At 42.3% G+C, this 12022-nt stretch overlaps 1 protein-coding gene across 1 annotated transcript; it reads left to right on the top strand.

Annotated features, from left to right (window-relative positions):
• Positions 1–1379: 1379 nt before the first annotated feature.
• On the top strand, positions 1380–11819 carry MPV17L (MPV17 mitochondrial inner membrane protein like). The gene is made up of 4 exons (XM_061401198.1): positions 1380–1978; positions 4500–4570; positions 6244–6273; positions 6355–11819. Exons 1-4 carry the CDS (start codon positions 1669–1671, stop codon positions 6532–6534), a joined length of 591 nt encoding a protein of 196 aa, XP_061257182.1. The 5' UTR covers positions 1380–1668; the 3' UTR covers positions 6535–11819.
• Positions 11820–12022: the final 203 nt, after the last annotated feature.

Consider the following 12022-nt stretch of genomic DNA (forward strand, 5'->3'; position numbering starts at 1 on the left):
TCTTCGGTGCTCAGCCTCGTTCACAGTCCAACTCTCACATCCATACATGACCACAGGAAAAACCATAGCCTTCACTAGATGAACCTTTGTTGGCAAATTAATGTCTCTGCTTTTGAATTTTATGGGGACACAGTTCAGCCCATAAGGTAGGGCTGACAAATTGAGGAAAAGAAAAAAAGTCACTCAGTTGTGTGGGACTCTTTGTGACCCCATGGACTGTAGCCTACCAGGCTCTTCCGTCCATGGGGTTTTCCAGACAAGAATACTGGAGTGGGTTGCCATTTCCTTCTCCAGGGGATCTTCCCAACCCAGGGATTGAACCCAGGTCTCCCACATTGTAGGCAGATGCTTTACCATCTGAGCCACCAGGGAAGTGGTTAATGCTCCTAATTGGCGACTAAGGTGCTCTGTGACAATTCAATGCAAAGCAAAGTGATCCAGGATTGAATGCTAGTCCTTGTAAAAGGACTTTAGTGGGACAATTGGCAGTAATTTGAATAAGGTCTCTAGCAGGTTATTACATCAGTGCCTGTTTCCTTGTTCTGACGATTGTACTATGGTTATGTAAGATGTCAATATCTGGGGAAGCTTGGGTGAAGAGTATAGGGGAACTCTGTACTACTTTTGCAACATTTCAAAAAGTCTGGCATTATTTCAAAATGAAAAGTTAAAAATCAAAAATTAATAATTAACCGAAATAGGGTAAACAGAAGAGAGAAAGAAAATGAGAATGGAATTGGATGTGACCACGGAGGAAGGAAAAATGGAGAAAAAGAAGCAAAGACAAAGTGACTTCCATGAGGTCAGAGGTTACACCTGCTGTTTGGGTTTCCAATGACCCCCTGCTTCTGGGAACTCAGCGTATCTTTTGGGAGGTAATATTCATTGAGGAATATTAATTGAGGTAATATTCATTGAGGAATCTGAAGAGGATTGAATCGACCTCACATTCAGAAAAGGCCTCAGAGGCTAATTTCTGACATTGTCTCCAAAGACTGGTACATAGTCAGTGCACTGTATGTGTTGAAACTGTGAATCTCTTGCATGTAAAAACATTTAAAATACACCGCCACCTTGGTAATCGAGTTTTGGTATGCCCATTTTTTTAAAAAAAAGTTTTTTCCAAAACTTTTTTTTCCAAAAAAGTTTTTTCGAAAACTTTTTTTTCTGAAAAAGTTTTTCCTTTTTTAAACTTTTTTTGTTTTTTTGGTTTGTTTTTGAGGTATAATTCACATACCACACAGTTCACAATTTATTCAAAGGTTTTCGTTACCATGCAATCGCTACCATTACCTAATTACTAGATATTTCATCACGCCACAGAAGAACCCCACACCCGGTTAGCAGTCACTTCCCACCCCCACCGCCCCGCGCCATCGCCCAGCCCCTGACTAGTCTACCGTCCGAATAGATTTCCCTGTTCTGGGCATTTCTTGCAAGGGGATCAAGCATTTGCGGACCCACCGCACATCAAAAGCTCAGCCCCAGGATCGCTAGAGGCCACGGGATTGGCCGGCGGGGGTTGGGTGTGCGCGGGGCGCCCAATCGCCTTCGAGCATCGGAAGGAGGTAGGTGCAAGTGGCTGGAGGCGGCGCGCCGGCTGCCCGGGCGGAGGGCGGAGGCCGAGGAGCCAGCGGCCTGCGTTCGTGGGGCGCCCTGGGAACCGGCATGGTGAGCTGGTGGCAGGCACTCACGCGCGCCGCCGGGCGTTACCCTTGGCCAGCGAACGTACTGCTTTACGCCGGGTTCTTCTCGGGCGGCGACGCGCTGCAGCAGGTGCTGCGGGGCGGCCCGGCCGACTGGCAACATACGCGGCACGTGGCTACCGTGGCCGTGGCCTTCCACGCGAACTTAAACTATGTGTGGCTGAGCCTGCTGGAGCGCGCGCTGCCTGGGCGCGCGCCGCGAACCATCCTGGCCAAGGTGCTGTGCGACCAGGCTCTGGGCGGGCCGGTGTACGTCTCTACCTTCTACGCGGGTGAGGAGACGGGCGGGGACCTGGAGGCGGAGCTGGGGGACGGGCTCGGATCTGGAATTGGGGGACTGGAGGCAGGGGCTTCCTGGGGCTGGGACGGAGCAGGATCCTGGGGCTCTGTGGGGACGGGGCCGGGGCTGGAAACCCTCCCGTGGGGGCCAAGGGTTAGGAGACTGGGAGGGTCGGGGCGAGAGCGGGAGATCGAGGTGTGAGGACCGGGAAGTCTGGGGACCGTGGATTAAGGGGATTGAGGGGAAAGAAATTGAAGCGTGGTTGCTGGAGAGGCCTGGGATTAGGGCGCGAGAGGCGCATTTGGGACGCTGAGGTTGCAAATAGTCTGGGGCTAGAAGTTTCAGGGGGCCCTGGGGTGTACGTAGACCGGAACTGGGGGAGGCAGGAATGGAGATCCATTTTTCCCCTGAAAAAAAAAAAAAAAAAAAGATCCACGGGAATATCAAGGAGACCCCCAGCTCGTTAGCATTGCCGCTGCGACCCCTGTGACTAGGTTGTGGGGCGGCGGGTGGGGCGGGGGGTGGGACGGTCCGGGGTAGGGTTGGGGGCAGGCGGTCCTGCTCCTGGGAAAATTCACGCCTGGGGCTGGGGGCCTCGTTTCCACTGGAGGGATAAGCCTTCCCAACACGAAAACAAAATGTGAGGGGATTCAGGATGGTCGGGGCAGAGACAGGGGAATCTGAGGTCCTACCTAAGTGTTCTCAGTCGTGTCCCGACTCTTTGTGACCCCATGCACTGTAGCCTCCCCAGGCTCTTCTGTCCATGGGATTCTCCAGGCAAGAATATTGGAGTGGGTTGCCAATTCCTTCTCCAGGGGATCTGTCCAAACGCAGGGATCGAACCCAGGTCTCCTGTATTGCAGGCAGATTCTTTACCATCTGAACCTCCTGGTCCCACCTGTTTCCCCCCAGAATGTGTGCTCAGGGCCATTCTCCTGCTTTTGTAACAAGGTTTACCTGAAGGGAGTCCCACTCCCACTTCAAAACCCACAGATAATGTGAGAAGACCTTGGACCCCTGTTATGAGAGGATTCTGTACCTGTGAGGGTGCAGGGAGCCCCCCTCTTCAGAAAGCGCACCGAGGAGCCTGAGGGCCTACCTTTGGGAACCTTCCTTAGCGCCCTAAAATTCTAAAACAGTGGAGAGGGCTCTGTGGCCTTCATCTTCATAGCGTTTTCTATCACCTGGAAAGGAGTGAGCATGGGAGGGGCACCCATCCATTAAGAAAATTCAAGAATCCTGGGCCTGGCCTTGGCATTGGGGAATCACAGATTCCCCCCAAGGGGTCATGTCAGTGCCTGTTGGTACTTTCTTCTAAACGGGTCGAAGTGATCAAGTTACCACTTTGAAGGAACTTACACCGCCCCATGGATCTCATTTTGAGGACCAGAGTCGCTCACAAATTGCACAGGAATCATTCCTGATACAGTGCCAACCACACGGTTGACAGGGTCCGTGAGGTCAGGGCCTAGAGGACCTGAGAGCAGGAGCTGCCTGGTTTATCAGAAATCTGTGCCTTATCCCCGGGAGTGATGACCTGGCCTGGACGTCACTCCCGGGGATAAGGCACAGATTTCTGTAAACATGAAGTCGGGGAGGTAGGAGAGGGGTAGGTTGGATGTCTGTTCAAGGCTCTTTAGACTTGGAAATTGCCTGTCTTAGATGATCCTTTGTGCTGGGCCTCCCTTAGAAGCTAGAATATCTATGATTATGAGATCTGGTTCAGAATCCACACCTGGGTTGCTCCCTGAGCGCTTTTCCTCCTTTGTAACTTGACCATCCTCAGCCCAGGGTTATGAAAGAAAGGACATAAAATGCTTAGGCCTTAGTTACTGCCGTGTAAGTTGAGTATGGTATTACCAATATTGGGCTCAGTTTTCTTGTAAGTCCTGTTCTAAGAATCCCCCGCAATTGACTTAAAATACTTTATTTCCCCTTCCTCCCAATCAGAGTTGGGGGAGAATTTTAAAAGCACTCTTATGTTTACATCCTTCCTAAAATAAGAGGGTTTTATTCTTTTCCCCAGACTTCCTTTTCAGGGTTGCTGAACATCAGAGTTTTCCACATGTTTTTAGGAGCACTGAATTGATGTGCCGCTTTCAAATTCCAATTCGAAAGCCTCTTTAGATGGGAAATCTGAAGTTGCTAGAACACCCAGGGTCTGGCAGCCTTTCTGTAAAAGGAAGAAATTAATTTTAAAAAATTTAAGAATTTCAAAAAATCTTTTGAAAGGAGAGGAAAATGTCACTAATAGTCCCACTATGATTATATTGAGGTTTTTGTGAATTCTCTTACAGTTTTTTTTCCTAAATAATTCTGCTATAACCTCATACCCTGCTATTATCACTTCATATTAATCATCACTTTAAAATGTACCCAGTTTTAGAATGCAGATTGTCTTCTGTTTTCACTGTTGGGTCAGATGGGACATACTGAGTGAGTGATATTGGAATAGAAAACTTGAATGTGAACTGTTACACAGTATTCTTCCTATTGAATCTTATTAAAAATAGGTATGAGTATTCTCGAAGGAAAGGATGACATATTTCTGGACATGAGACAGAAATTCTGGAATACGTATAAGGTAAGACAGACTTTTGAAAAAGACAACCATGATCTTTCTGTATCTTTTTTTTTTTTTAATATTTATTTATTTATTTGGCTGTGTCGGGTCTTAGTTTCCACAGGGGATCTTTCTCTGTGGTTTGCAAGCTTAGTTGCCTCGAGGCATGTGAGATTTTAGTTCCCCATTAGGGACTGAAACTTCCTCCCTGAACTGGAAGGCAGATTCTTAACCACTGGACCACCAGGGAAGTCCTTTTTTGTATCTTTTTAACATAAAGTGAAAGTGAAAGTAAAGTCACTCAGTCCTGTCTGACTCTTTGCGACCCCATGGACTGTAGCCCACCAGGCTCCTCTGTCCATGCGATTCTCCAGGCAAGAATACTGGAGTGGGTTGCCATTCCCTTCTCCAGGGGATCTTCCCGACCCAGGGATCGAACCCAGGTCTCCTGCATTGCAGGCAGATGCTTTAACCTCTGAGCCACCAGGGAAACCCTTTTTTAACATAAAATACATTTAAATAAAAATATTCTTAAATTAGGGCTCCAGATGGTTGACACAAGGATACAGTGTTTTGACAGATCTTAAATTTCTTGTAACGGTTAAAGGAGAAGCTTTAAGAATGTCTATATGTGTCTCTGAATTTTATTCAATGCTCACAATGATTTCTGCCATTCTTGTATTTATTCTTGTTAGTGATTACAGTGATTTTTGGAGTCAAAGAGGTTATTGAAAAATAGGAATTGTAGAATGTGAGTGGCTTAATGGAATCATTGCCACTTTTAGAGCTGATGTTTCCAGGTATGCATTCTGCTGGGTCCCCGTGAAATGAACCTTCTTAATATCACAACGGTATTTACAGAAAAGGAAAATGTTTCTCAGGGCTCGAAACAAGTCACCTCTTGTACTCAGTAGTTGTTTAACCGCTAAGTCATGTCTGACTGTTTTGCCACTCCATGGACTGTAGCCCACCGGCCTCCTCTGTCCATGGGATTTCCCAGGCAAGAATACTGGAGTGGGTTGCCTTTTCCTTCTGAAGGAATCTTCCCAACTCAGGGATCAAACCTGTCTTTCCTACGTTGGAAGGCGGATTCTTTACCACTATTACCTGGGAAACCCCAACCAACAGGTTAAAGCCTGTTAAAATAAATCTATCTTAAAAGCTAAACTTATTCTCTAGCATGAAGTAGCTAGAATACATTATTAGAAAATCACCATAAAGTAGGTTTGGTCTATAGTTTCAAAAATTCATTGATGATCCTGTGTTTTATCAGTATTTCCCTGAATCATTTGCGTGAGCAAACAGGAAAACTGCAATATATAAATATATGTTGTTAACAATGATTTGAAAGTAGTTGTCTTCCAGAATTGGTCCTCATTCAGGTAGACTTTTCTATAGTCTAGATGACTATAACTAATAACAATCTTTATGCCTGTGCCTAACAGCTTTCTGTACAACTTCCCACCCTCTTCCACTCGAGAGACCATAAGTAATCTAATTTAATCTGCTTAGTCTGAAATATACTCCCACCTCCACATTCTTCCTGTCTGGTATTTCTTTTTTAAACCATTGTTTCATGTTTGTTTTTATTTATTTATTTTGTTGTCTGTTTTTTTTTAATGCTTTATAGAACAAACTGTCTGATTAGTTTGTGCAATTTAAAAGCATCCTAATAAAGTTTTCCTTTATTCCAGAGTGGTCTGATGTACTGGCCTTTTGTACAGGTGAGTTTCAAACTACTGAGAATGCTAATTTGTGGGTTTGGTTTATACGGAGCACTTACAGATATGTTCTCTCTGTTACAGCTGATCAACTTCAGCCTCATTCCCATTCGCTGGCGAACAGCTTACACTGGACTCTGTGGTTTTCTGTGGGCCACCTTCCTCTGTTTTTCTCAACAGGAAGGTGATGGCACCTTCAAATCAGCTTTTACTTTCCGTCGTATCAAGGGGACAAATGAAGTTGAAAAGCCCTCAGAGAAATGACAAGTCAAGAACTCCCTTAAAGGGACTCATTTTGTCCCCTTAAGTAAGCACAGTGAATTGCCTGCAGATAAAATACTCTGCTTACCAGTTACGTGCTCCCTTTTGAAGATTTACTTTCCTATAGACCTGACTGCTTTTTAATTAGCAATGATAACTTTCCATTTTATCCACATATCCTTTTTCCCCCCATTCTAATCTGGAGCTATTAATTCTCTAATATTTCCACCTCTCTAATGGTGGTGGTGTTCAGTTGTGTCCACTCTTTGCGACCCCATGGACTGTAGCCTGCCAGGCTCCTTTCTCCGTGGAAGTTTCCAGGCAAGAATACTGGAGTGGGTTGCCATTTCCTACTCCACTTGACTCCTCTACTACCTTGGTTAATATCAGTGATAATGGCAAAGTGGCATTTTATAATCATTACTATTTCTGGTCTAATATTTTATTGCCAGTTAATGTAGAAAACCCCCATTTTGATGGTATACATCTCTTCTAAAATCTCAGGTTGTCTCCTAAACACTTTTGGATCAGATTATTTTTTATACCAAAAATAGTCCTTACAGTAAATTTTTGTTTATACCACATTCAATCAGAAAGTTTGAATAAACAGATTACCCCCCCAAATATTGTATAATAATTTATTGTTATGCTAACATGAAGGCTCTGCAAGTACATTTTATATATTAAAAAATAGTGTATCTTCAGTGGTCCTGAATAGAGTATATTTTACTGATGTTTTCTCTTTTTATAGTTTTTAAGGTTTTGTTTTTCTTTTTTTTGGTTAATGTTTTTTAGTTTTTAGTATATTCACTTGGTTAAATATCCCATTTCCTAGATATATGAAATATACAAAATATTTGTTTTTAGAAAGAAATATATTGAATGAAGTTTCTGAAAAAAAAAATTAATAAGTTTTCTTCTGGAAGAAAGAACTCAATTCCATAAAGTTTCAGGGAAAATATTTATCCCAAAATTCACACTGATGATATATATTTTTTAAATTACTGCTTTAACGTAAGTCTTTATAGGTAATTTTTAAGGTTGACATGAGAAATTCAATCCAGTTTTTCATTTCTATCTTCAAAGTCAGTGGATTTAAAAATTAAAAATGGATTTAAAAATGGATTATTTTAAGAAGTTTTAGCAATTTTCACCCAAGAATTGCATCATTATTCTGTTGTTTCCAATGGAGTGTTTCACAAATTTAAAGATGTTGAACATTGCAATGTTAAAATTTATCTTGAGACTTTATATATAAGATTAATTTAAGCTTGTTTGCCAAAATATTTAAGCATATAATTTATATAACTTGTAATTTAAATTTATATGTCATAAATATATGGCTTTTAAGTATATGAGTTATTTGAATCTAACAGATATTAATATATTTTACATTATTGGGGCAAGAGTAAGGACATTTCTAGAGAGTTTAATTCTAAAATAATTGGTTTTTCGTAAAGTTTTAAAAGTAGTTCATATAACAGAAGAGCTATTTCACAACATGTAAGACATGTTTTATCATTTAAAAAGTATATCCAGGACTTCCCTGGTGGTCTAGTAGTTAAGAATCCACCTGCCAATGCAGGGGACATAGGTTCCATCCCTGATCTGGGAACATACCACATGCTGAAGGGCAGCTAAGCCCTACCTTGGGCTGCAATTACTGAGCCCACACTCTGGAGCCCACACGCCACAACTAGAGATCAATCAATCAATTTATCTATCAAAAAGAAAAGCATATCCAGAGTAACTATAGTAAGGACTGCTTGACAGTGTTCTAGACCAGATTCAGCACTACTTATGGTGGAAGAGTAGTGTTTGGGAAAACGTTTGAGAAGACAAACCTCGGGGGAAGGGCGAAAAGCTTATTATTCATAAAAGTTTGATAATCTTGACTCAATAATGTGTTACTCTGTACTGCAGAGGTATGTAGCATGTATTCTCTGAATTTTTGCAAATAATACTGTTTTAATTTTTCTCAAGAGTCTTTTTGTGTCTTCGTGTGAGAAATGGAACTCATTCAAAATAATGCAATGTTTGTTTTAAAATGCTGCCATCCTTGGTAAAACACGCTCTTGACCTTCCAGGATTTAGAACAGACCAGATGGATGCTATTCTTCTTCCAAATTTCTCCATTCCGTAAGGCTTCTCTCCCTCTCTCTTTTTTTAATCATTATTTTTGGCCGTGCCTCGCAGCGTGTGGACTCTTAGATCTCCAACCAGGGTCCTCTGCTTTGGAAGTGCGGAGTCCCGACCACCGGGCCGTCAGGGAAGTCCCCCATAAGGTTTGTTTAACGTGCTTGTGTGTTGCCCCCTGGCCCTCTTTTCTGGCCCCCTGTTGCTCAGGTGAAGGCAAAACCTTTCATTCGTTTTTCATGACAGAGCTGAAGAAGACTGGATTTTCAAAACAACTTCACCTAATACACGTAGAAAACAAAAGGGAAATTTGGAGGATGTCAAAACATTTGTTTTCAAAGCTTACAGACTGCTGCCTTCTGACCCTGGGTCCATTTGCCCTGTAGCTGTAATGGCACCTAGCCAGTTTCCCTCCTTTTCCTCCTTTGATAGTCGCCTTATAATGATGCCATTGGCCATCACCCCCAGGGAGCTGTCTTCCTGGCCCTGCTACCATTAAAATCAAGGGTGCCCAGTCTTGACTTTCCTGGTTTCCATTTCCAGTTTCAGATGTAGGCCTTTTACTAAGATAACTAAAAAATGAATTCTCAAATCAGGGGAGATCTTTTCCTTCTACACGAGTGGATGCAACCAGTCTTATAGTCCACTAGGATAACTGTAGTAGATAAAATTTCATAACCCTCATGTAAATAATAAAGGTTATTAAATGGCCACTGTAGGGATATGAAGAGGATAAATAGCATGCGACAACTGTTAAAAGAAGTCCATGGTCTTGGGGACTTCCCTGGTGGTCCAGTGGTTAAGAATTCGCCTACCAATGCAGGGGACTTGGGTTCAGTCCCTGGCTGAGGAACTAAAGAGCCCACAAGCCACAGAGCAACTAAGCCTGAGCACTGCAACTATGGAGTCTGCGTGCCACAACTAGAGAGTCCATGCACCACAACAAAAGATCCCTCATGATGCTACAAAGATCCCACGTGCCACAACTAAGACCAATGCAGCCAAGTAAATAAATATTTTTTTAAAAATTAAAAAAGAAGTCCTTGATCTAGTTGCAAGTATAAGTATAAAAAAAATGACAATCAGGTTCTCAGGAGATCTAATCCAGTTCACCATTCAGTACCTGAGCAGCATCCATGACAAGTGGTCGATAGAAAGCTTCACTGTTGCTGTAGTAATGCCACCCAGACACAGGCTGGTGACATAAGCAGTGAAAAGTGAAAGTGAAGTTGCTCAGTCATGTCCAACTCTTTACTGTCCCATGGACCGTAGCCCGCCAGGCTCCTCTGTCTATAGGATTCTCCAGGCAAGAATACTGGAGCAGGTTGCCATTTCCTTCTCCAGGGGGTCTTTCTGACCCATGGATCAAACCCGGGTCTCCAGCATTGCAGGCAGACTCTACCGTTTGAACCACCAGAGAAGCACATAAGCTTTTAAAATCATGGTGCCTGAGCAATCTGGAGAAGCTCCATGGAGGAGATGCCACAGCTAGATGTTGAGAGATGGATTCAAAAGACTGAGGGTCTGTGAATTGGAGTGGTGATGGTAGGATCAGATGAGATCTTTTTTTTTTTTTTTAATATTTTTTATTTGGCTGCACTGGTCTTGGTTGTAGCACTTGGGTTGTTTAGTTGGGGCATATGGAATCCTTAGTTGCAGTGTGCAGACTCTTAGTTGCAGCATGTGGGATCTGGTTCCCTGCCCAGGGATTGAACTTGGGCCCCCTGCATTGAGTGCATGGAGTCCTAGTCCCTGGACCACTGGGGAAGTCCCAGGATGAGATGCGATCTTGAAGGAGAGAGCAAAGAAAAAAAAAAACAAACAAAACAAAACGGCATGTAGCTTCTAACATAGAGAGAAATATCCATAACCATTCCTCAACTTTGAATAATGTAGATACTTCTGTCTAGCTTACTTGTAATTGAAAATCATGTATAATTTGCAACCTATCACTCTTTCATTTGTAGGAAAATTAATGAAAGTTACTCCATTTTATCTATATCATAGTTGGTTTGGTGAGAAAGAATTAGGCAATGTGAGAGTTTGCACGTGTTTACAATTTTCTGCTGACAAAAGACCATCTAGTCAAAGCTATGGTTTTTTCCAGTAGTCATATATGGATGTGAGAGTTGGACCATAAAGAAAGCTGAGCACCAAAGAATTGATGCTTTTGAACTGTGGTGTTGGAGAAGACTCTTGAGAGTCCCTTGGATAGCAAGGAGATTCAACCAGTCAATCCTAAAGGAAATCGGTCCTGAATATTCATTGGAAGGACTGATGCTGAAGCTGAAGCTCCAATCCTTCGTCCACCTGCTTCGAGGAACTGACTCATTGGAAAAGACCCTGATGCTGGGCAAGATTGAGGGCAGGAGGAGAAGGGGACAACAGAAGATGAGATGGTTGGATGGCATCACTGACTCGATGAACATGAGTTTGAGCAAGCTCCAGGAGTTGGTGATGGACAGGGAAGCCTGGTGTGCTGCAGTCTTGGGGTCGCAAAGAGTCAGACACGACTGAGCAACTGAACTGAACTGAATGTGTTGTGATTTAAATGGTTAAATACCACTCAATGTCATTTCTTTGGATAATAGTTTAAATAATTCAGTGGTTTTTAGTATGGAGTTATGCAACCATTGTATAATTTTATTTTACAATTTTACATTTATTTTACAATTTTACAATAGTACTTTGTACAATTTTATTTTATTATTATTGTTTGGTTTGCATAAAAATTAAAAGGGTATTATTTGCAAATATTCAGAGAATACATGCTGTATATTCTCTACAGTACAGAGTAACACATTAAGTAAAGGTTATCAGACTTTGATGAATAATAAGCTTTTCTCTCTTCCTTCAAGGTTTGTTTTCTCAAATATTTTCCCAAACACTGTTCTTCCCCCATCAGTAATATTGAAGCTAATCTAGAAGACTGCCGAGTAGCCCTTACTATAGTTACTCTGGATACATTTTTAAATGACAAAACATGTCTTACATGTTGTGAAATAGCTCTTCTGTTGTTATGAACTACTTTAAAACTATGCAGACCAATTATTTTAGAGTTAAACTGTCTAGAAATTTCCTTGCTCTTGCCCCAGTAATGTAAAATGCATTAATATCTATTAAATTCAAGTAAATCATGTACTTAAAAGTCATATACTTATGACATGACTGAGTGACTGCACTGAATTGAAAATTTTCTGAAGCCATGTGTGAAAGTGGCATGCAAAAATGTTTTCCTCACAATCTATCACTAAGGAGATTCAGTGGACAAAGTGATAGGTTTTCCCAGTATACAGTGAGTGAAATTTGGCACTTAGGGGTTCATAAAAATGAAGGGTGCTTTAGGAAAACTTTA

This window comes from Bos javanicus, chromosome 25 (genome assembly GCF_032452875.1).
Source record: "Bos javanicus breed banteng chromosome 25, ARS-OSU_banteng_1.0, whole genome shotgun sequence".
Lineage (NCBI taxonomy): Eukaryota > Metazoa > Chordata > Mammalia > Artiodactyla > Bovidae > Bos > Bos javanicus.